Source organism: Phoxinus phoxinus (genome assembly GCF_949152265.1).
Source record: "Phoxinus phoxinus genome assembly, chromosome: 15".
Taxonomy (NCBI): Eukaryota; Metazoa; Chordata; class Actinopteri; order Cypriniformes; family Leuciscidae; genus Phoxinus; species Phoxinus phoxinus.
In genome coordinates, this window is record NC_136890.1 from 28,341,268 (window position 1) to 28,367,763 (window position 26,496).

General features: G+C 40.3%; 1 protein-coding gene across 13 annotated transcripts in view; it reads left to right on the forward strand.

Annotated features, from left to right (window-relative positions):
- The window catches only part of fibcd1a (fibrinogen C domain containing 1a), a 153,104-nt gene that overhangs the window by 40,139 nt on the left and 86,469 nt on the right, over positions 1–26,496 (forward strand). For 2 of the 13 annotated variants that reach the window (XM_079636975.1, XM_079636970.1), the window contains 2 exons: positions 4,584–4,666; positions 15,035–15,154. The exons of 2 other annotated variants lie outside the window; for them this stretch is intronic. In XM_079636975.1, the coding sequence (XP_079493101.1) occupies positions 4,595–4,666; positions 15,035–15,154 (192 nt within the window). In that variant the 5' untranslated portion in view covers positions 4,584–4,594. Of the gene's footprint in view, positions 1–3,891; positions 4,667–15,034; positions 15,155–26,496 lie in introns of those variants that run through there. 9 more of the 13 variants (XM_079636979.1, XM_079636973.1, XM_079636978.1 and 6 more) reach the window with 8 other exon arrangements.

Genomic DNA, 26,496 nt, shown 5'->3' on the forward strand with positions numbered 1-26,496 from the left:
GGCCTACAATGTTTCTTCCTGGTTTCCACGTCAGCGCTGTTTGATACGTTAATAACGGAGAAATGTGAATGCTTTCTTTACTGGATCTCTTAGCGCTGTGTAGTAACAGTGTCGCTTGATCAAGATCGGCTTGCGCTGCATTGTTCCAAACTGATAAATGGTCCGTGAAGCACAAAATAACGAGTAGCACAGTTTTGTTCCGCTTTCTTTACGTTTTGCCATTTGATGTTGGGCAATGTTGTGGTCGCGCCAGCGCCTCTTACATTATGAGCGTACATTATGGCCCAGGAAAAATGGGCCAATGAACCGTTCGGTTTGTAATGTGTAAAGCCTTGTACCGAACGGTTCAATAAGAATACGTGTATCGTTACACTCCTAATATTTAGAATGATTTTTTTCTAACTATGTCTTTATCGTTATAATTATGATCCTAGGTGTGAACAGGCCTTAACTCCTCCTGTTGAGCGTGAATGATAATAATACAGGCAACATAAACATTTCTCGACCATGTCACTATTATTACAGTCAGAGGACAGTTTATAGGATGTTTTAGCTGTTTACAATTCTGTTTGACTGGAAATTCAATAGTGCAAATAGCTGAAAACCGTTTTTGGAAAGCTCATGGGTGCACATACTTACTGTAGCTGCAGTGCAAAGGAAGGACAAACTGAGTTTTCTGCACACCTCCTGGCATAGTTTTCACAGCAGAAATGGCAGCTTGTTTACCAGCTGACAGAATAGTTGCTCTCATTTTTTAAACTACCTGAAGTGAATTTCTCAAACAAACCTGCCTGTTAAGGAATTGACATCCAAACAAGTTGCATTTTGGTGGCTTGTCTGTTAACTCCGCACTGGTAACATTGTCATACTGACTCGCACCATTCTTAATACCCTTACAAAGCCCTGTGGTACTGTGGTAGGAGAGAATTGCAAAAATATTGTTTAAAGTCGGCTTCAAACGGATGTTGCGATAGTATTTTTTCCCCCTATTGTGACGTATAGTTCTGTCATGACAACTCTCGGAGAGATTGTATTTTGTCTTGGCTGAATAGATCTGCTACACTGCTGCTGCTGCAGAGCAAGTACAGAGACTTGCTACTGCCAATACATTCACAGACATGCTGCCGTGAACAAGTAAGACATAAAACATACATGAAATAACCCCCGTAGCAGATCTAAACAGGTGGAGCTGGAGAAGATGGAGGGTTTCTGAAGGGCGCTGCAGACTGCTAACCGCAAATAATGCCACGTATTTGAATGATGACCTGCAAGCTCATTGGCTGCTGATGCCACAGCAACCAATCAGCTGCGCTATGTAGGGAATGATGTGATCGCTAACAAATTGAGTTAAAGTTGCTCACTGTACTATGTTTAGTACATAATATGTTTGTAGATATTTAGGAAACATTCTAAGTTTAACAACTCTTTCCAATATTTTGAATTTGGATTGCAGTACCCATTTCAACCACCAGCTGTCAATATTACATACTGCACCTTTAAGGAGTCATCTAGAGTTTCATGACAGAACTTTGTATTAAATTCGAGTGAAACGGCTTCGAGCTAGAAAAAATTTAGGGCAGGACTAGATTTTGTCCATGGATATTAATTGGATTATTGGATCGTGATTTGCTAGAGTGGTGTAGGGATGATGTAAATTTCTAGGCCAACCCGGAAGTTCACTCATGGGTCCCTCGACAAAAACCAAATAGAATTTTTCCATAGGCTTTTGGATTATCGATCCGATAATGAGTTATTATTCTAACTTTTTGAGTTAGAATAGTTTTTAAGAGCACGATTAAAAGCACAATGATGTTTGTTTAATGTCCCTGACACCCTCTGTAGTCCCATTTGGCCACTTGTTAGCAACCGCCTTTTTCAAGACACGTAACATAAATCATGAGTGGGGTAATACTGATATATTTTATGTCGTAAAATAAAGCGTAAAAGTATCTTGAGCTTGTGTTCACCACAGACCTTATTTCAGCTATTTGACCAAAAACCCATTGGCTTCGGGACGATTGAAACGGAAGTGCTTAAATGCTAACTCGTTTCTGGGTTTTGGCCTACAAAATCGCATGTGAGTGACAGGTTGTCCCGCCTTCACGCCAGTAAACAAGTCGCTGCAAGAGGGAGGGGAACTTATTTTGATTAAAGATTACAAGGGCACATGAAAAAAAAAATGTGCATGGATAAATCTTTTATAATAAATACTGCAATATTCCCTAAAAACAAGAATTGTCAATTTTTGTTTCATGGCGACTAAAGATTGTGCTAACAGTATAAAAACAGTGTGGATGTGCAGTTGCACTGACTTTAAACAAACTCTTTTTCAAACAGAGATCCTGCTTTTTTCATAAACAACAGCAGAACACAATGACCTCAAAATAACCCTCAGATTGTTTTGTTTTTTTGGATGATACAATCACATCTGTACTCTACATCTGTAAATCTCAATGACATGAAATGGTGTGTAGCTGTAAAATACATGGGTCAGACAAGTGCATGCGCGCATTCTGTTCCAGAACAGTAAACGCTTTATTAATCAGAGACTGTATCCTAGAGGTTTTATCCATACAGTATAAGAAAAAAGGCAAGCGCAAATATGCCGTTATATTTTAAAGCAGCTGAATGATGTCACGTTGTGTACACAATTGATACAGTAAAAAAACACACACAAAAAACACACAATATGCTTTCCACAGTCATCTTTAGTGGGATAGATTTTGCAGTCCCGCTAGTGTGTGTGTGGGTCTTATCCCTTTCTGGTAAGATGATGTATAATTTCAGGTGCACTTTGATTTTCTCCATGTCAAGGTAATGTTATGCTAATATATGATAATGTTACATTTTCTGTTAAAGTCTCCATGAAATCAAAATTTTAGTTTTTTTAGAATATGTTCGACTTTCTGTTATCATAAGCTAGTGTGCTCCAAAACAATGACAAAATTCACATTCAGAAGATTTAAGATGTCAAAACTTACAGTCTCTCACTTCCGCCAACATGGATCAATGATTTTGATGACATCACTACACTTCAGCTTCTCATCATTCAGCTTTCTGTCCAATCACATGCTTTGTTGAATCTGAAGCGTCCCGCTCCCTACATTATAAATAGACTGCGGCTAAAATCAGTCACTTGATCACACAAATATACTATTTTCTATTCTTTAATGGTGAATGGCATACAGTAGTGGGTAGGAAATGTTTCACAGTGTAAATAAGCTTTCCATTGGGGCGAATGAAATCTGGTTTCACATTAGTGTGTCACGCAAACCGCTGCATCTCGCACACTGTCTGCTCCGGACGCTTGACAGCACATATTAGAAAACATATCGGACCCATTTTAATTCTGCACAGAATACTATATTTTAAAGTGATATGGAGGAGATTAGGTGGAGAAATGGCTAGAGATTAGGAGGAAACTGCGACATTACCGAGCTCAACGGCTCTGGCAAGCTGTGATATATAAACGAAACACTATTGGCTATTTTAAAAAAATGGGAGGAGCTGTTCCATATGTCCTTTCTGTCGTCCTCTTTGAGTGGAAATTGTCCACACACTGAATAATGATGTGAGTTATATAATTAATACGTGTATTTATTGTAAATTAATATGTAAATTGAGTTTGTAGCAATCACGATTAGCTATAAATTCATAAAACGTAGGCTACACGTTCAATGAACAAACTAATTTACAGTACAGCTCTTACTGGATTTATTATTTTATTAATCGACTTGTCTTGCACGTTTCAATAAAATTCAATTCATTCATTCATTATTTATTTAAATCTGACGGACATATTCATTTACATTTAGGCCATGAGTACGGTTTTGTGTGTGTGTAAATGTTCTGCTATTCGCCCCATCAGGCAAATCCTCAATGCACAGAGTTGTTCACTCGAGATCCGCTCGGACCGATTCGTATTTGAGTCGTTTAGTCCAGTGCGTGAGACCCGTTTAGTGAACCGGTTTAAATGATTCATCGAAAAGATCCGACTCAGAAGAAGGATTTGTTCACGGATCGGACATCGCTAGCAGACGCGGTGTAAGCACAAGAAAGGGGGGGCTGATCTCAGGAGCGTGTTATCACACCACAGGAATGAAGCAAACCAAACGGATGCTTAACATACAGTTATTTTGCATAACTTTGTTTTATTATCTAAACCCGCGTTTTTTTGTTTCTCACTGACTGGGTAGCGAAAGTTTTATATCTGAGGAGGAATAACGTTACCTGCCAACTAACGGAACGCATCATCCGCAAACCGTCACACCTTCGCCTCAGTATTTGAGAGCGTTGAGGAGATCGGATCTGCTTTCGGACTGCATTTTCTTGTTTTGTTTCTTTTTGGGGTGAGGGTCAAGTCCCTTGAAGTACGTATATTTTTCTTTTACAAAATGAGTGTGGATCTCTAGTGCTGTGCGTGCCCCGGTTTTCAGTAGGTCTGTGCGGATCGTTTTGTGAAGTAGTTTTAGTTCCCCTAGACTGTTGTGCTGTTTCATTTTTCTCTTTCTTGGATGCTGGAATTTAAGACTGACAGTCCCGTTCTCTCCTCATGCCTATGAAAACAACTCTCGGATGGTAAGGATTCCAGAGAATGGTAAATGATCGATGGAAAATCATGAACAGTGTTTCAGAACTCGAGGATGGTCAGCAGCATAAATCGCAGGTATGTTGCACGCGCATCATGTAGGAAAGCTATTAGATCTGTGTCGATGCATTTATGATGCTCAGGCTGGTCAAACACTATGAATATGACCAAATGCACGTCACATTATGTTTTTTTATATCCAGAAAAAAAGAAAAGAAAAAAAAAACCAGGGGGATATTACTCAGAGCTGAATATTTTTTGAAAAGCATTCCACTGTTAACAAATCCCAAATACATGGACATTGTAGAATAAACTATTTGTTATAATAAATATCATTTGAGAAATGTCAGTAGGCTATTTGTCATATTGACTATTCTGTGCCTTCTAAGTAATTGTTTTGGATCAGACAGTGTTGCCTTGAAAGAGATTTAAAAAGTATGACTTTAATAATTCATGAATGTATATTATTGAAAGACTTTTTTTGTCTGTGCACCTCATTTATAATTGCTTAACTGTATATATATATATATAAATATATAATTTTGTCCAAAATTTAAAGTACTGTTTTATATACTGTATAGATAGATAGATAGAAAGATAGATAGATAGATAGATAGATTTTAGATATCGATATATACAGAGATCCAAGTGGTCTGTACTAGTGCTGACAAACAGTATGCAGTACAATTTAGTGACAACAAATAAAATGTACAAAAGTAGATGAATTCAAAGGAGTACTTGCTTCTCACAGTATTTAATACTAAGAATCACTATAAATGATTTGAAAGCAGAAAATCCATTGACAAGGCTGTTGGTAAATTTTGTAACCAACACGCGACCGCTTCTATTAATCGCCGGTGGATGCTGATAATACCTCAATATTGACAGATTAATGGGCTTAATGTAAGTTTATTGGCAGTAAAGAATAAGCCCCTTTATCTCTCAAGCATTCAGAGTGATATAGTGCGAGTGTCAGATGATACCTCTCTCCATGCCCTCTGCACACAAGGGAATACATTTGTTTCTATTATGCAGCTCGCACAGAACTCCGGGATTAAGCTCAGCCCCTCCATGTATGAGCGACTGCATGTCTGCCAGAACATTTCACTCATGACTGGTGGAAGTTCATGCATTCACCGCAGAGAGAGAGAGCACATCACAGATCGGCATGCAGAAGGGTGTTGCATCTTTGATTTCTTTATCTCTCTCTGTCCTTTTCAAAGCTCTCGCTGCCTGCATTTCACAGCAACTGTAATCTGCCGTGAGCATTTAGGGGGAAATGTGCATAACACGCTGTTTATAGCAATCCTGATTATAGAGGTTTAAGGGTGGGATCACGGTTGTAACAGCTGTTTATTACGGCTATCCTCCTCACGTGGCATCCTCTAACCTTCTCTCAGCGGGGGTGTGAAGTGTGCATAATACAATGCCCTTTCAGGAATATGTCAAGCCCTGCTTTTGAAGCATCAACATCAACACGAGCCGCTTGTTTTAATGGCAGTTCTTCATTGTAAAACTGAGTCATTTTATCACGCTGCACAACCAAAAGTGTCGTGCCAGTTTATCAAACTGCCTGGGCTTGTTTGCTTTAGTGCTGCGTAAGTTATTTTAGGGGTTGTTAATTAATCAACGTGAATTCATCTGCCATCCATTTCTGACTGATGTTTATTAATAAAATATTCGTTTGGGAGCGGGAGTGAGAGGGGAGGGGTGGGATCTCATGGGACGAATAAAACCGCTCACCTGCTGTGCTGGAGCGTTCAGACTTTGATGGACACGATTTGTAATTTCTCATGCTGCTCTTTGTGCCTTGATTTTTTATAGTAGGTGAAACCCCTGGCCCGTTGTGCAGCTGTAAAAGCAAGTTAAAAATAGGCTTACGGGTCTTGTTAGACAGGCGTACAGGTAAAATAAGGATTTGCATGTTTTGCTTTTCCTTTAGCAATGTGATGTATGTGTGTGAGTGTTATGTAAAGGCCACACAAGTCACAGTAACATTATTGTATGGTCAGATGGACTCATTAGCTCCTTGTTCCTCAAATGCTGGGGATCTCTTCACTGTCGGCCCACCCGTGCTATGCTTTAAAGTCCACCCCTGCAGACACACACGATCACACATACTGAAAAAAAAAAAAACAGCTGCAGTGAACTCCTTTCCTGTTGTTATTTACTGGCCTTCATGTCTTTCCAGACTAAAATGATTTTCTTTCTGGAAGTTGAAATTGCTATTTTGCATGCAATGAAAGTGAATGGTCACCAAAAGGGCCATAAAAATAGCCCACACAAATTGTGCACTATAATAAAAAGGGCCATTCAGACTAAGGCCGATAACTAATGATAACTATAATTTGAATAAGAAGGTGCACTCTTAAAAGTAAAGGTTCTTTATTGTCATCCATGGTTCCATGAGGAACCTTTAACATCCATGGAGCCTTTCCATTGTACAAAGTGTTCTTTATAGGGGAAAAGGGTTCTTCATATTATTAAAAGGCTCTTCGGTATGGTTATTAAGAACTGTTCACTGAAAGGTACTTTAAAGAAGCAAAAATGGTTCTTCTATGGCATCGCTAAAAAATAAAAATCACTTTTTTTTTTTAAAGAGTACGTCCACACCACAGCTATAACGATAACGACACTGAGGAACGATATCATGGGAATCATTTTCAGAATGATTTTTTTTCAGCTGATGAAGATAAAAACATTGACAGCCAATCAGAATCCAGCCATCTTTAAAGAGCTTGGACATTTAAAGCGGCAAACGACATAACTGCAGCACGCACTTACTAATAAACAATGTTATTGTCCATTTATCGTTCTTGGTGTGAACTCTTCTGAAGCTCCAATCTCATTCTCGTTCACATATATTCCAAGGGTTGTCAAATATTTCGACCTTTAACCGTCCTTTAACCGATTGCAATATGCCAAATTTAAATATACACATATTCACATTACACAAATGAGGTTTGAAATGGATTCGAGAGAATTTATCTTATGTCTTTAGATGACTTAGTGCACAGTTTGATGGGCTACTGTTTTTCATGAAGATTTTATGAATTTTTATGTTTCCATCTTGTCATTTTTGGAGCTTGACAGCTCCTGGTCACCATTCACTGTCACTGAATGAGAACGAATACTGTGAACATCCCGCCAAACTCCTTTCCTTCTCGTTCTGCTTTGGAACGTCACGGAGACGAGTAAAGAATGACAGAATTTCCGCTCTTGAGTGAACTGTCGGTTTCTTTAAGCTGGAAACTCCAGGCTAAAACATCCGTGAATTGTTCTTCAGACCAGGTAATTGATTTGCTTGTCAGCCTTTTGACGTAAAGGGCATTTAGCTATAAGGGGCTGGAGGGATTGATGATTTCAAAGACCGTAAGAAACATTTGCCATCCTGTACTGTATATAAAGCTGATAAAATGAGCAGTGGCCATTATACAGTAACTTGCAGACTTCATCTCAGCACAGGATGATAGCAGCCACCTAAAGTTAAATAGAGTTTTATCAATTCATTTCCCTCTCAAATGTGTCAAGCTGCTTAAGTTGTAGTAGCTATTAGGATTTGCAAATTGAACAGACTTGCTGACAGCCGGGGTAGCTTTTCATCAGGATGAAGTGTAGATGTGGAGGAAACCCAGATACTTTATCTCTTGAGTTAATCTTTAGAGAATCTGGGAAGTCGTGCCCAGCAGTTGTCTGCTTTCTGTCCTGCAATCTCCCATCGGGCACACAGCAATTCAACACGGCCAAACAAAGACAATGTGAGAGATGTTTACCAATTGTGTGCTGGACACAATGGGGATGGGAAGTCCAAACATGCGGGCTGAAATTCATTTCTTCGGGATGCTTGTCAAACACGGCGCTGCCAATTAAACATTCCTCCAAAAACCTGGAAGCCTGCTGTTCTGTAATGAAAGCTGTTACCGCTTGACTGAACATAGCCATTATGTGTGTACGGGATAAAACACTGGACACCTAGTGTGTCCCCTAGTTTAATAAGTATGCCCCAGTACAGCTGCAACAACTCTAAAGGCTTGTCACACTAAGATAGATAACTATGATGAGAACTATATTAGTGTCTACACCAACACATGACAACATTCTGTTTATTAGCATGCACTGCTGATATTGTCATCTGCCGCTTTAAGTGCTCTTGCTCTTTAAAGCAGGATGGATTCTGATTGGCTGTCAAGGTTTTTATCATTCATCAGCTGGAAAACAAATTGTTGTGAAAGTGATTTCAATGATATTGTTTCTCTGTGCCGTTATCGTTATAGTTGTGGTATGGACTCGCTATAATCGTTATAGTTATCCTTGGTGGGAGAACAGACCTTTATAACTATGTCCACATTAAATAAAAAAATATTCACTTTCCAAAAGTTTCTCATCCGCAATGAAATGTCGGAAAATACTTAAATCCAGGACCGTAACCATTATAGACAGTAAGGGGACAAGTCCCCCCCCCCCCCCCCCCCAATAATTGGATAGGTCCACATTTTTCGGCCATATTTGGCCAATATATTTAGCTAAATAAAATGATCGTGCCAGAAGAATTGCGTGATAACTTGATTATGTCTGTATCATCTCAGTGAGCTTTTATGAGGGTTTACGCATGCGCAGTAAGGTGAATTTAGCATTTTCCGACGTTTCAGCGTGGATGAGAAACGCTTGAAAACACTATAGAGAGCGTTTTGAAATGAAAACTCCGTTTTCAAATCTATCCGGGTTATTGTGGACGTGCTTGTCAATTTCACAATGATGACCAATCAGATCGAAGAAGGCGGGGCTTAATGTTCACTGAAGATGAGTGTGTTTCAACGCTTTTACAAGTTTTTACAGTGAAAGAGTGCGTGTGTGGTAATATATATGCTAAACATTTCATATTTTACAACTGACTGTTTTATTTGACCAACTTTTTATAACTAAATGTGACATTTTTTTGTGACATATTAGACATACTAACGAGAGTGAATATGTGAATATTTTTAAATAAAATATTATTTGCAAAGAGTTCAAAGGGATTACTTCACAACTGTATAGGCTATTACTAGACCTATAACTTATTTTACCATTCCTATTTCTTATTCCCTTAAATCCCTTTTAATTATTTAATTGCTTTAAACAAACCCCCCCCACTGAGATGATATCGGGAGACCAGACATAATGAAGCTCTGACTCTATTTTGGTGCAATAATTTTATTATCAAAATATCCCGCTTCTTACTGATATGTCCTGGTCACACTCAATCACCATTCCATGTAGTCCTAAAGTGCAAATGTTTTCACGCAGGATAGCAATTGCAAATACATTTTCTGCCTTCTTTGTAGGAATGTAATGTGAAGATTGTACAAAGTAACATTAATAACATAATCTTTGGCAACACTGTGCAAGTGTGCATAGCTGGCAAATCTCTGTATAATCATAGATATCTACAGTATATGTGTTATCCTTTTCGAATGCCTCTGTCCACACTACAACACTAAAACAGCATTTTTTAAATGATCCACTTTGGATAGCGTCTTCAAAAAGGCCAAAACGTAGAAGAAGAAAAAAGCTTTTTCAAATGTATTAATGTAGACGTAGCTTAAACGCTTCCCATTTCCCGTGTGCGTTTTCAGCTCGTATTAAGGACAAAACCCTGCTTAAAGCTGTTTATCTTCCCTCACAATAACATATGGCTTTTTAGGTTTGATCCAGGAAAAAAAAATGGGTTTAAATCAATCAACTGTGGCTTGAATTCAAAAAATGCCCTTTTAATACCCATCCATTTTCCATCTTTCTGGTGTTTCAGTGTTTATTGTGGCCTGAAATGCTATCAGAATTTCAACCCTATCCTTTCAGCCGTTCCTCATTCCTCGTCAAGCCTTCCTGTATGCATAATAAAGTCTTCTGGCCTTGGTTGTAGCACATTGACAGTGGATGGATGTGAAAGCTATAAAGTCCCTACAGATATATGGCTTTCCCTTCTCTGCTGTTATCTGTGCTGGATATCCATCACAGGATCGTGAGGCTATTTGGACGCGTATGAATTCTGATATATGGAGTCCCACAGGCGAGGGGCTCGCTCTAAGAGTAGTTGTATAATTATAGGCCATCAATGGCTCTCCTAGATGGCGTCTGTATATCAAACTGTCATGGATCGTTTTTTCAGTGTGATGGAGCGAATGTTATCTGGTTTAACCTCTGACATATTTCGGATGATCCCCAATGTGTCTCTTGCCTCTCACATTCAACAATAAGGAATGATTTTTAAGACGAGTATAAAAGTAAACAATCTCATTTGCTCTGGGTCAGATCTGTTGACATTTTGCAAAAGCCATCTTTATTTAATTCAGGACTATAGACACACCTTTTGGTATTTATCTTGCGTTTGACATTTCTTCTCCGCTTTTGCGATTGCCTAAAAAAGACTTAAATCCATCTTTAGTCAACCTGAATAACACAAAAGGCACTTGAAATGACAGTTCCACCACTTTTTCCACACTTTGTATTAAGGGTAAAACATGCTGAACATCTTGTTCACTTTCCCAATTGGATGGATTAGTGTAAGCAGACACGTGCAAGGAAGAGCAGAACAAGATTTTATTACAAATATTAAGAGGCACTATTATTCTGCAGCACAATATAACTGATGCCGCTTGACCAGTTGTGTTTAAGAGTCAGCAGTTTTTACAGCTTTTATTTTTGGGGGATTGTGCTATTTTTATTGACAGAGGCGGTAGAGAGGCGACAGGGAATTTGTGGGAAGAAAAGGAAAACAGGAACAGCAGGCAGACCATAGCTCAACTTGACTGGAGCATGTGTGCCATCGCATTCATACAGTACCTGTCAAAAGTTTGGAAGCATTATTTTATATATATAATTGTAACTAACAAGAAAATACTATGGTAAACCAAGGTACCATAGAGTACTATAGTAAATGAGTTTTTGTGCTGGGTGGTACGCCGATATAGTTACCAGGGTATAAAATGTCTATTGTTAGAGATTGTGCTATATCGTGTGTACCGCAGTTATGTAAATAAATACACTTTAAAAAATGCTGGGTTGTTTCAACCCAATTTTGGGTAAAATATGGACAAACCCAAACGTTGGGTTAAAAATCTAATTGAAAATTTTAACCCAATGGTTGTAACAACCCAGCATTTTTTAGAGTGTAGCATTATTGACACTTCAGTGTGATGAAATGCATGAATGACTGGCACACTGCCAAACTGCGCACACAGAAAGCTGACTCTCTAAGATGGCGATTGCGAATTTGGGATGTGATCGATGTAAAAAAGTGTCGTTAATGTGAATCAAACAAAAGAGAAAATAACTTGATAGCTCTTGACTGAACAACTTTTTTTTAGCTTTAATAAGAACAAACTTGTATTTAATTCATACAGTGAAGACTATGCAATAGTTTAGTTTTTACATTTGATTATTACATTTCTGCACTAATTCTAACTACAAGTTAAACAAGTACCTATTGCACCTGAAAAACTTAGTTTAATTCATATTTTTGTTATATTGTATTTGTCCTATTATTTGTAATTAGCTTATTTTTTCTTATTTTTGATTACATGAATGAGATAAAAAAAAACCGATTGTGATATATACGGTATCGTTATCGTGAAATAAAATCTCTCATATCGTGAAATAAGAACTTGGTCATATCGCTCACCCTTAAAATGAGTATAGTAATTATTCAGTATTATAGTATGCCAAAGTACCATACCATTACTATGGGACATATTTTTGTATAATTTGGATCTTATATTTTTATATATATTCGTAATTTAACAACCACATTTAAGTTATTTTAGCGTTTTAAAGCTAACAAGTTTCATTTTGTGAGATAATTTTTTTATAATGAATGGCTCTTAATTTTATATATTGCGATAATAATTCAGTGCATACATGTGTTGCTTAGTTGTTTAAATTCTGTTCAAAAAGTTTGGCTGTTGTGAAGTCAAAAGCCATAAAACGGCAATATTGAATAAGTTAATATGATGCACTATAAGACAAATACAAAATAAAACATTAAATGGAATAACTTTACACATTTTCCAATCCAATAAACGGCCGCATATGGCGTTATAAATACAAACCGAGTGGCATTTGCGGTATTATTATGAGCAGGGGAGTGTGAAAATTATAGCCACAAAGCCTATTAGTCTCAATGTATTAGAGGACAGATAATCATAATAAGCATAAGTGCTTAAGGCGGTCAGTTCTTTGTTTTTTGCCGGGGAATAAAAGCTGATTTTGAATGTGGTGGATTGTGTTATTCGGTGACAGAATCTCCTGTTGGAGCCAATTGGGGTGGACAGATTATGATCTAGGTGGATTGAATCTGGCAGTGTGAGGGATTTGGATGTGACAATGGCTGGCAGAGATTTGTTCAATGTATGGGAAGGTCAGAGAACGCAATTTTTTTGCTGCTGTTCAAATTGACCCTTGAGTGGCCTGCCTTCCGCTCTTGCACTTTTGTGCAGCAATAACAGACTGTGATAACACAGACGAAAGATAAAGCGATAAAGCTGCACATTCATTTACTCATCATACTGCACATGGTCTGCAAGGATTTCACAGAGCGGATGTGCATCTGTCGTCTTTATCAGGATGTTTCAGGTAAATTCATCTGAGACCTTTAGTGTTGAGCTTTCTGAAACATTTATCAGTTTCTCAGTGGCGTTCCATGAGGATTTTTCCTGGAAGGCTGACATGTTAATGAATGTCAATAGAAGACTGTAGTAGGTCAAGTGACTATATATACATACATGCATATATATATAGTCAAGATCTTGGATTGACAATGCAAAAGTCAAGCACTCTGTAAAGTCTCCTCCAGCACATCCCAAAGACTTTCAATGAATTTAAGGACTGAACTTTCACAATTTGACCCTGATGAATCTTGGCTTGTCATCCTGAAATGTGGCCATGATGTGTCTTCTTACATGGTTGTTTAAGAAATAAAAAGCTACACACTCCATCAATTAGGGTTGGAAGAACTGTCCCCAAACATAACATGCTAGAAACATAATGATCACTGTATTAATGATCCAATCATAGACTCTTAAGCATTTGCCTATTTAAATTCAAACATCAACTTTTTTTTAGTCGGCAGTGTGTGTGTATTTACTAATATTTTAATTGAAGTAGGCTATATTTAAACTTTCATTTGATTACTTGAAGTGTTAAGTTCATTTTGACACAATGTCTTACCGCAGCCTCACTTGTCTTCTCTTAGAGATCATCACTGCAAATGCTTTCGCTATTACATTTCTGTTTATGCCTTCCTGTTCATGCTTTAGTCCCAGTGACACTTGGGGCACAGTTGTCGCTGACAGTTCTGTTGATGTATTCGTGCAGTGGTTAAACTAGTTTTCTTGCTAATATCAGCAAATGAAATGATAATGACATTATGGCTTGCAGTCGTAAGTGAAATGTTGAGAACATCTTGTGGTTGATATGTAGGTCTGTGTGTTACATTGGCCATTATCATGACTGGTCTTCTTCTATCACTTCTGTCAGGAAATCAGTGTGCATTTGTCTTTTCAGTTGATTTATGTACAAACACTAATATAATTGTCACCTATAGGGATTCAGCAGTGTGCGTGACAGGAAGATTTTGTTTTCTGCTTGTCAATTGGTGTGATTTACAAACTGGATGGTGTTTTAGTCACTCGAGGGGAAGTGCAGTTAATGTGAGAGATCACCAGTCTTTTAAGACTAAGTGCCACAGAGCAGTAATGATTTAAGACAGGATACCTCAGCTTTTCTGATTCCCGTCGCTTTGGTGGCCATTTTGAAGCTGAGTGGTTTTAAAAAGGAGAGATGGAGATTAAACAGGACTCAGCTGTTCTGAGCTCGGTGAATCCCGGAAGCCTTGTGCATTTTTCAACCTCTGGTGCCCATATTTCCCCTCACCAGATTGGCTGATCTCATTACTGGATCTAGGGCTACCTGGGACATGGCAACAACACTAATGTGTCCTAGTCTAGGTCTGGACGAAATATATATTGTATATTTAAGGAAGATTGTAAATATTGCATTGTTGTTAATGTGCATTTTTTGGCTATTAAAGGGGTCATACGATGCGATTTCTTGTTTTCCCTTTTCTTTAGCTCAAAGTCTCAAACCCAAAGAGATATTCTTTGTAAAAGAATACAAGCCTTCCTAAAACGCTTCATTCAAACACAAATCTACGTCAGTCTGTGGGGGCAGAGTTTCACAACACCGCCCAAATGTATACGCAAAGAAAGAAGGCGTAAATTTTATTCTCACTGTATTATTGTAGTGGCCATGTCGTGGAGACGCTTTGCTTTTTGTTGAGAAAGCCAAACTAATTTGTTTGGCCTTCCAAAAGAGGACACAATTAGAAAACAGTAGTTAAGCTTTATTTACAACACTGTTCCAGAACAGTACAACCAAAATACTCGACTGTGTGCTGCGCATTTTCCGTAGGACTGTTTCCAGAACCTGGGAGAGTACAAGGTCGGCTGTGCACAAAGGCTGATTCTAAAACATGGGGCAATTCCATCTTTGCAAGTACATTCTGGCGCTTCTGACTCTCAGACACAGCCTGTAAGTATGTTTTCATATTTTAAGAATTTACTACGGACTATTCAAACTTGAGTTTTGAGCAGTATAGAGTAGCTCTTCTATGTTGTTTCTATGATCACAAATGCAGACATAGTTTTATGTTTACATAGTGTCCTAACCCCCGTAAAAAGACAGTACAAGTCGTTATAATTAGTAATTATGTCCCCAATGAAATAAAACCTTACCAATCTGATATGTTCTGGTCCAGTCGCGCTGGCAAAGTTGATCAATCAGCTTGGTCATATGCATTTTCCAGTTCAGATTCGGGCTTGAATTGATAAGGTAGTATCTTCATTATCACCTGTCATTATTGCTTTGGGAGCTGATGATCCAAATATGGTTAGGGACGTGACATTTCCGTCACAAGCTTAAGGTATTCGGGCCAATCATAATGCACTGGATCACTGGCCAATCAGAGCACACCGCGCTTTTCAGAACGATGAGCTTTGTAAAAATCGACTCGTTTTAGAAAGGTGGGGCATAGAGGAGCAACAATAATGTACGGTATGTGTAAAATAATTACTTTTTTTAAAACCTAAAACCACATAAAGACATTGCATTAAACCAAATACACAAAATAATGTTCTTTTTAGAACCATCATATGACCCTTTAAGTTTCCTAAAGATTGTGTCCTTACTCCTTTTGTCATGACTTTTGAGTTTGAGATGCATCCTCACTCAAAAAATATGGACAAAAGTCCCTGTGTGGTATTTTTTATAAATTAAAATGTAAAAAACATATATAGGTATATATCACTTTTAGTGTTAAATTAATTTTAGGAGTATTTTTTATATATTTTAGGAGTATTATATTATAATTATTATATTATAGGTAATCATATAAAAAGAAAATGATTAATTATCTTTTTTGTTAATAGTGTGAGAAAACATGACTTGATTAAAAATATATGAAGTAAAAAAGTTTAAAAATAAATAAATAATAAATTGACTGCAGTTGCTCCTTGGTTCCTTTGATTGGGGAAAAAAATCGTATACATATTCATAGAAAATACATAAATATTGAGGTATATGTTTTGTAGGGCAGAAATCCAATTCCATTGGATCCGCAAAAAAATGTAAAACCTTGTAACTCAATCGTGAATGTAGTGCCGCACGCAGTTTGTGTGGTGTTATTGCTATGGTGTTCTAGGTTGGCGCAAGTGATATGATGTCACGAGAGGGCGACAATGAAGAGCCAATGGGTTGTATGTATAACGTTGTTTAAAAGAAAGTAAAGAACCATACTGTATCTATCCAGTTCGAGTCATTATTCAAAAGACACTACAGTTTGGACCGTCTCTGCCTGTTTGGAATGTACGGGTAAATAAAGAACTGGTTGTTTGCATATGTACAGCATTTTCTTTACTCAAGAAACAATATATAAATAAAAAGGCTAATGGTTTATGTATTTGAGGAGTGAAGAAGAGAGTCTTAGTCTAGCATTTGTCATCGAGTCATAGCCAATACTGAAGTAGCCTGTGCGTTGCACCTTGTCTTTAATAACGTGAGTTTTTGGCCAGAATTACAGAAGAAAACTGAGCGCCCACATAACTACAGTAAACTTTACTGCTAGTAAGTTAATAAAAACATAATGCAATACGCTTTCTGGGTCAAAAACTGCCAACAGTTACGAGAATACTGTCAAGTATTGGTAGAAAAATATTGAAATATAATTGTTTTAGCTTAATCACCCAGTCCTTTCCTTGTCCTCGTCTTTGGTTCGTTTTAAAGTATTGTGCAGAGTGTGATCTTTCATTCTGTTTCTCTGGTTGTTGACTTGCATGATGTAATTTTATTGTGTGAACAAAAACGATTGATACAGTATTTGTGTCACGACTAGGCAGATGAAGCAAGCAGACGAACGTGGATAGGAGTGTAAACGAGGTTTATTCCAAAAGCAGGTGAACAGAGTGTAACAGCGTGCAACATAACACACAAACAATACCGGACACTGAACTGATCATAGACAGGAACTCAAATACACAGTGATGATGAATACAAAAGACAGGCAGCTGTGAGGAAGTGATCAGTGTCCATGGTAACAGATTGGTGGCGGGAAACAGACAAGGAAACACAGGTGAAGACAGGTGACACAGATGATGACGATGAACGGGTGGATAATTGAGGGAGTGAGTTCAGGTGTGGAGACAAGGGATTCTGGGAAGTGTAGTGCAGACTAAAACAGACAGGTGCAGACGAAGACTGTGACATAACGCCCCCCTTCAACAAGGCGCGACCTCGCGCCGTAGAACAACAAAGGGGTGGGGGGGTGGGCGCCCTGGAGGCTGATGAAGGGGTGGCCGATCTGGAGCAGGAAGCCTCCAGGGCGGAGCAGGACGTGCAGGCGGCCAGGGCGGAGCAGGACGTGCAGGCGGCCAGGGCGGAGCAGGACGTGCAGGCGGCCAGGGCGGAGCAGGACGTGCAGGCGGCCAGGGCGGAGCAGGACGAGCAGGCGGCCAGGGCGGAGCAGGACGAGCAGGCGGCCAGGGCGGAGCAGGACGTTCAGGCGGTGTGGACCCTTCGGGCGGCCATGGCGGTGTGGACCCTTCGGGCGGCCATGGCGGTGTGGACCCTTCGGGCGGCCATGGCGGTGTGGACCCTTCGGGCGGCCATGGCGGTGTGGACCCTTCGGGCGGCCATGGCGGTGTGGACCCTTCGGGCGGCCATGGCGGTGTGGACCCTTCGGGCGGCCATGGCGGTGTGGACCCTTCGGGCGGCCATGGCGGTGTGGACCCTTCGGGCGGCCATGGCGGTGTGGACCCTTCGGGCGGCCATGGCGGTGTGGACCCTTCGGGCGGCCATGGCGGTGTGGACCCTTCGGGCGGCCATGGCGGTGTGGACCCTTCGGGCGGCCATGGGAACCGTGTCGGAAGGGCCTCCACGATCCCCTCAGAGGACTTATTGCCCCCCCCCAAAATTTTCTTGGGGAGGTCAGCACTGGAAAGGACCAGCGGCAAAGACGGGTCTGGACTGGACGGGACCAGCGGCGAAGAGGGCTCTGAGCTGACCGGGGCCAGCGGCGAAGGCGGTCCTGGGCTGGATGGGACCAGCGGCGAAGGCGGTCCTGGGCTGGATGGGACCAGCGGCGAAGGCGGTCCTGGGCTGGATGGGACCAGCGGCGAAGGCGGCTCTGGGCTGGAGGGGACCAGCGGCGAAGGCGGCTCTGGGCTGGAGGGGACCAGCGGCGAAGGCGGCTCTGGGCTGGACGGGACCAGCGGTGCAGGAAGCTCTGGGCTGGACGGGACCAGCGGTGCAGGAAGCTCTGGGCTGGACGGGACCAGCGGTGCAGGAAGCTCTGGGCTGGACGGGACCAGCGGTGCAGGAAGCTCTGGGCTGGACGGGACCAGCGGTGCAGGAAGCTCTGGGCTGGACGGGACCAGCGGTGCAGGAAGCTCTGGGCTGGACGGGACCAGCGGTGCAGGAAGCTCTGGGCTGGACGGGACCAGCGGTGCAGGAAGCTCTGGGCTGGACGGGACCAGCGGTGCAGGAAGCTCTGGGCTGGACGGGACCAGCGGTGCAGGAAGCTCTGGGCTGGACGGGACCAGCGGTGCAGGAAGCTCTGGGCTGGACGGGACCAGCGGTGCAGGAAGCTCTGGGCTGGACGGGACCAGCGGTGCAGGAAGCTCTGGGCTGGACGGGACCAGCGGTGCAGGAAGCTCTGGGCTGGGCGCTGGATGGGAAGTGGGACTGGCGGTATCCTCAACGGTGAACGCAGATCCGCAGGACGCCAGCACCCACTCCACATATGCTGAGAAGCTCCCTCGAGGAACTTCCCCGGACAACTGTGCACATGTGGCAGCGTTGAGTCCAACTTTCAGGAATGTGCACAGGCAGTCGTCCGGGAAGGTGGTCAGATGAGCAAGATCCAAGAATTCTATCAAGTGTTCCTCGAGGGAGCGTTCTCCCTGCTCAAGGCACATGAGTCTTACCGCTGGGAGGTCCATGGTGCAAGCAGGGGTGAATACGGAACAAAAACACTGAACTCGAAAACGGAAAAAAAAGAAGAAAATATACAAACGCGTTCTTTAGTTTACGGTCCGGTATTCTGTCACGACTAGGCAGATGAAGCAAGCAGACGAACGTGGATAGGAGTGTAAACGAGGTTTATTCCAAAAGCAGGTGAACAGAGTGTAACAGCGTGCAACATAACACACAAACAATACCGGACACTGAACTGATCATAGACAGGAACTCAAATACACAGTGATGATGAATACAAAAGACAGGCAGCTGTGAGGAAGTGATCAGTGTCCATGGTAACAGATTGGTGGCGGGAAACAGACAAGGAAACACAGGTGAAGACAGGTGACACAGATGATGACGATGAACGGGTGGATAATTGAGGGAGTGAGTTCAGGTGTGGAGACAAGGGATTCTGGGAAGTGTAGTGCAGACTAAAACAGACAGGTGCAGACGAAGACTGTGACAATTTGATGTATTGTGTGCACAAAGGCCAACATATGTTTTTTGACTGCACTGCAGTTAGTAGTTTCACATCAGTGATCTAGTGGTTTTTCAACGTCAAACACAACTCACCATTTCTTGTTTTTTTTTTGAGAGCAGAACAATCATAAATATATATAAATAAATATAGCTGCAAGCAGCGATTACGGGCCCAAGCCGGTGGCACCGCCACCCCGGTGCCTTTAGTTGCACTAAAGGCACCGAGGTGGCGGTGTCCACCGGCTTGGGCCCTCCATCGCTGCTTGCAGCTATATTTATTTATATATATATATATATATATATATATATATATATATATATATATATAAACCGCCACCCCGGTGCCTTTAGGGTTCCTGTGCACGACGGGCAATAACGTAACTCCGCTTTGACTGTCGAGAAGAAGTCTGCTTTAGAGCTTGCATCAGTGTGGGTTCTGCAAAAGTGCGCATCGAGGGCACATATCAACCACAAAGTATGCGTGAACACCCTTCTGAAACCTAAAATGAAAAATTAGACACCCTACAGTCTCATGGACTTAACGGTAACGGACACATGAAATCAGCAGCCATTGTAAGTACACAAGACCAAAAATTCATATGAAGTGTGGTATATATATTCATTGAAATTACTGTACTTCAAAACACTTGTTTAAAAGAAAAAACACATGTATACATAGTATAAAACACTACATGGCACAATATACCTATTTTTAATAGTCTTTCTGCCCCCCTCCCCACACACACAGAGACAGGGGGGCTGTCTGTGTGTGTGCCCTCCCTCCCCTCCCCACACAGACACACACACACACACACACACACACACACACACACACACACACACAAACACACACACACACACACACACAGAATGGCAGGGGGAACTCTGTCGGAGAGAGACAAAACCACATTCAAACCAAAATATCTGACTTCCTGTTGGTCGGAGCTAATGACTGTAAATGAGAAAGTTGTCCGGCTCGATAAGCACAATATACATACCGAGTTTTGTGACTGTAGGTAAAAATAACCCCCCCACTTTAGTCAAAAGTATCTTGAAAGTAACACACTTCCTGCTGCCAGTTGGTGGCGCTATAACTTTGACTCACATTAGTTACATCCATGTGATCGGCCTCTTACAAAAAACACACTGCTGAAGTTTCATCAAGATCAGTTAATGTATGAAGACGTTATAACACATCGTGTTTCTCTTTTCTCGCCATAAATTTGTTTCCTCGCCACGGCCAAACCGTTCGAGATATCAAAAATCCATCTGCAATTTAGCATCCTCAATGTCTTGACTTCATGCTGACCGAGTTTGGTGAAGATCAAATTAAATTTCTTGGAGGAGTATATCAAATTCCAGGGGCGTGCGTTTTCATACAACCCATAATAGCCGACTTCCTGTTGGGCTGGCGTAAAACTTAGAGCACGAAAGTTGTTCGGCTCGATGAGATCTATATGTGTACCGAGTTTCATACTAATTCATGCAATATTCAGTTTGATATATGGACCAAGTTTTCGGACCCCGTTAAAGGGGGCGCTGTTGAGACCCCCTGCCACGCCCGGGTACCAGCTTCAGCCCGGCCCTGATGGCCGCAGGTTCTGACCTGTGTGCAAAGTTTCAAGAGTTTTTGAGCACGTTAAGGGCCCCAAAAGTGCCCGAGAAGTCCCACACAGCAGAGAAAGGGTTAAAATAAAGCCCCCCTCCTCTCACACACACAGACACTGAGAGAGACTGGCAAAATTCCCATCAAATCACATTCAAACCAAAATATCTGACTTCCTGTTGGTCGGAGCTAATGACTGTAAATTAGAAAGTTGTCCGGCTCGGGGAGAAAAATATAAATACCGATTTTTGTTACTGTAGGTAAAACTAATACCCCATTTTTTATTAAAGGTGGCGCTACTGAGCCCCTTACCACGCCCGTTTCTGAAACTTTGCACAAGTGTACTAGGCAATAAATGTAAAGTGTCTGTCGAGTTTCATGCAATTTCAAGCATGTTAAGAGTCTCAAAAACGTTAAAAAAGAATATTAAAGTTTGATGCGTTGCCGTGGCAACAGTATTTAAGATATCAATAATCCTTTCACAGGTCTACATCTGCCGTGTGTTTACATTATACAGATGAAGTTTGAAGCAAATCGGGTAAAAATAAGAGGGTGATTTTAAAGCATTTTGAAAGTGACACACTTCCTGCTGCCAGTTGGTGGCGCTATAACTTTGACTCACAATAGTCACATCCATGTGATCGGCCTCTTACAGCGAACACACTGCTGAAGTTTCATCAAGATCAGTTAATGTATGCAGAAGTTATAACACACTTCCTGTTTCCAATATTCGCCATAAATTTGTTTCCTCGCCACGGCCAAACCGTTCGAGATATCAAAAATCCCCTGGCAATTTTTCATCCTCCATGTCTTGACTTCATGCACACCGAGTTTCGTGGCGATTGGTTGAATTTTCTAGGAGGAGTATTTCAAATGCCAGAACATGCGTTTTTAAACTACCCTAAATAGCCGACTTCCTGTTGGGCTGGCGTAAAAAGTAAAAGCACGAAGGATATATGAACCGATGAGATCTATAAGTATATCGATTTTCATATTATTACATGCAAGCGTGTTTGATTTATGGACCAAGTTTTCGGACCCCGTTCCAGGGGGCGCTGTCGAGCCCCCCTGCCACGCCCGGGTACCAGCTTCAGTCCGGCTCTAATGGCCGCGGGTTCTGACCTGTGTGCAAAGTTTCAAGAGTTTTTGAGCACGTTAAGAGACCCAAAAGTGCCCGAATAGTCGTAAGAAAAATAATAATAATAATAATAATAATAATAATAATAATAATAATAATAATAATAATAATCCGAAGGAAAACAATAGGGCCTTCGCCTTTTCAAGGCTTGGGCCCTAATAATTCTTTCTCAAAATGAACTGAAGAGGAGATGGTTTTCTGCAGATATAACAGTAATGATGGGGTCTACGTTTGGAAATCCGGGCCTTTGCTGACATCTCCTTTTTGCTTCAAGCCATATAGAAAGGATGTTAATGGCCATTCTCCCCTGCATAATGTCTCACAGACCTTTATATTTAAAGCATTGCTCATTACGACGGTCCTGCTCTGCTGCATGCTTTCTGTCAACCACCCACTGACTGCTATTATAGATTCCCTGTAGTGTCGCAGTCAAGTTTTTCCATAAGTTCCCCAAACCTGTGCTGTCAATAGTGGCTAGGAAACAAGGCATTTACAGATTTACTTAATCTGTTTTAGCCTCTTGTAAACTTAAGACTAAATCCTGGCCAAAATCCAGTGCAGACCAACTTTACACTGACCACGGATACATATAGTGACTTATTGGAATGTGACGCCTAGTAAAATAACCACAACCTTCTTCATTTGACTGGACTGAAGGAAAAAATAATCAGACTAATGTCTCCCTCATATCACATCTCACCAAAACACGACTCAAGCTTTATTGTTTGAAGTACGGTAATTATTTCTGCAAGCAGACATTGCCGTAGAAGTTCCTGTGGGCTGACACTCAGTTTGGTGGCTTTAGGGCAGGAAAGGATTTCTTTGACAGAAAACACATCATCATCAGGTCTATTTTCTTCATGCAAAATAACGGGAGCAATCTGAAAACTAATGGCCCGGTTTCACAGACAGGGCTTAGATTAAGCCAGGATTAGGCCGAAATTCAAATAGGGCATTTAAGTAGCTTTTATAAACGTGCTGGTGTGCATCTTATGGTATGATATGTCAGTGCAAGTTGCTTTCAGTTAAAACAGCTCAAACACACATTTTAGTCTTGGACTACGCTTAAACCTTGTCTGTGAAATAGTTATAGTTATTGTTTTTTTGTTTTTTTTTGCCATTGGTGACGCTATTTGAAACCTAATCTTGGCTCACAGTTCGAGAGAGATTGCAGGTCCTCATTCAAGTTGCTAGGAGAAGTCCTTGTGCCGCCTTCGTACTGCATTGCCTTTTCTCTCAACTCTTGTTTTCTCTGGTCATCATTGAAAATTTGTTGTGGAAACATTGTTTTGCTTTCCTAGCAACCATAAAGCCTTTTCAGTAAACCATTTTGTGACCATTAATAGGATTTTTACCATCCAACAAAAGCGACCTGTTAAATGGCCCACTTGTGAAGTGATTGGTCTGGTTGTGTGTGTATGAGGCATAGTAGAATGCAAACAGTGAGAAGTGCTGTGTCACACTCTAAGTTATAAACGTCAAAAGCTGACTGACAGAAGATCACCAAAGCAATTGAATCGAAATAGTATCTTCATGTCACCAGAATCTGTTCAATCTGCTTCCGTCACTAGGCGAACAAGTGGCATTATTTCACCCCAGCCCACCTTTACTGTTACTGTGCATTTGTGTTGACATAACATCCTTGAGTTTGTGCATGTGGCTTGGGATTTCTGATGGCTTTTAAAAGGCTGTTTTCGGTGCCGCTCTGACCCGGGGTCGTCCTGGTGTGATGCCACCTGCAGGAGGCGCAAATGGATTTGACCTCTGCGGAGAGCTGGCCATCGACTAACAGGGATTTTGGAATCATATACACATCATACGTGGAAAGCCAGAAATGAGGGGCCGAATTATTATACTCAGACACATGCTAATGCCAATAAAGCAGACACACACCCTCTCAAACAAACACACACACACACACACACACACACACACACACACACACACACACACACACACACACACAACAGTTTCATACAGTACTTCACAACAGCTTTGGCAGCTGTCAAGTCGCATCATATAAAGTGAGATGGAATCCATTATGGACAATCTAATTAGTTTCTGCACTGTGAAGCCCTAACCGGCTGTGTCATTTTAAATGCTCAGCACATGCCAGGGTTCAAAACGCATGCCATTCAGAGGGTTTTGTGCTCAAATTACCGGCTAATTCTTGAAGGTCCCCATTTTAAAGCGAAGTGCATTTCGTGATGGTGATCGTAAGTGTGTGAAAGCTTCGATATTGAATGTCTGCCCATAATACGCTGAATTTTAAAACGATTTTGATTGACCGTATCCTTCTGTTCCTTCTGGTTTGTATTTTTAAAAATGCGACTTGAAAACATTTTGTCTGACCTTTACAATACGGTTAGGTTTTATGGAAATATATCATGAATTGTTTCAGCGAGACATTTTCTCCCAGTAGTTTTTCCTGGCAGGCTCTAAATATGGCTTTCTGGGGGAAAATGCCGCTCTGTAACAGAAGTAAATGACCATTATTAAATACCTCAAGCTGTGACTTCCCGTGAGTGATACAATTTTTTCTCTCTCGATTGCTGAATTTTAACACTAAAATCTTGCCTCACCTTTGAAATTGTGTGGCCTCTTGTATTATATCATAGCATATAATTATACAATGATTATATAATTATACAATGATGACTCCGACCTCCAACCAGATGGAACTGGATAAATATTGTGAATGTTCTGATCCAATCTGACTTCTGACCTATAATTCTGATGTAATTTTACAGTTTACAAGAAAATCAACACGGTGCCAAAGTAGGAATGCACAACCACTATATTGGAAAAAAGGAATACGGTAATTAAAAAAAGCACTTCTCGGCAAGAAGAGACATTCAATTCACGTTTGACCAAAAAAAAGATATATATATTTAAATGATTTTACATTTAATACATTAGCCTGAATCATAATCATACTCCGTTCGATCGTTGGCCAGAGGAGAACTGGCCCCCGACTGAGCCTGGTTTCTCCCAAGGTTTTTTGATAATGTTTCTTATTCAACAGAGCCTCTGTTTGTTTAAGTACTGTAGCAGTCTGAACTGAATGTGGTAATAGAGAAAGACAATTAACAGACAACACACTTTAAAGGGATAGATAGAATAAAATAATACAAATTCATAATTTACTCACCTTCATGTCGTTGACGTACTAATATTCACTAATACATATTTATATACTTAATATATATACTGATATATCAGAGCAATATGTATGTCAGTAAGTATGTTAATAAATTTGTAGTATACTTAGTATGAAACAAAAGTATTTGAAATACATTTTGGAATGAGATTTCTCTCTCTAGGGAAGGCACTTAGATGTACCTGTGATGGTACTGGCCCAGTTAAAGTCAAAATGTTCTGCCAGTGAAGTATAAAGGAAGAAAAATTGGCCAGAATTTTTTATTTGCCAATTTTTATATTTTAGTTGCCAAGGCAAAATTTCGAAATTCCATTTTTTTTTTTCCGTTTAAGTTTTTCATTCATATTTCATTTTATTTCATCTTTATTTCAATGAACAAAAACAATTTATTTCTGATAATTTCAGTAGTTTTAGATAGTTTTAGTTAACAATAACAACACTAGATGACTCGGTAACACTTTTCAAGAAGGTTTTATCAGTTCACATTAGTTAACATAAACTAAGAATGAACAATACTTCTACAGCATTTGTTAATCTTAGTTAATGTTAATTTCAACATTCACTAATACATTACATGTTACAAAATTACAAAAGTTGTATTTGTTAAAGCACTTTGAACTAACATGAACAAACAATGAATGACTGTATTTTTAATAAATAACATTAACAAAGATGAATGAATACTGTAACATATGTATTGCTCATTGTTAGTTTATTTTAGTTAATACATTAACAAATGTTAACAAATGAGATCTTATTGTAAAGTGTTACCAATTTGTCTTTCTTCAAAAATTGCTGAAATGAATACTGAAAATGTCTCTAGTTTCCACTAAACAAAGCACTTGAGAACCATTGTGATGTTCCAGTAAAATTATAAAAAGCACCTCTGCAATGTTGTTTATTTCAGACTAAATGTCACAAATGCATTTCTCCTGAAAAGTCTCATTCCTTTGAACTTTTGCATGAGGGATGTAGAA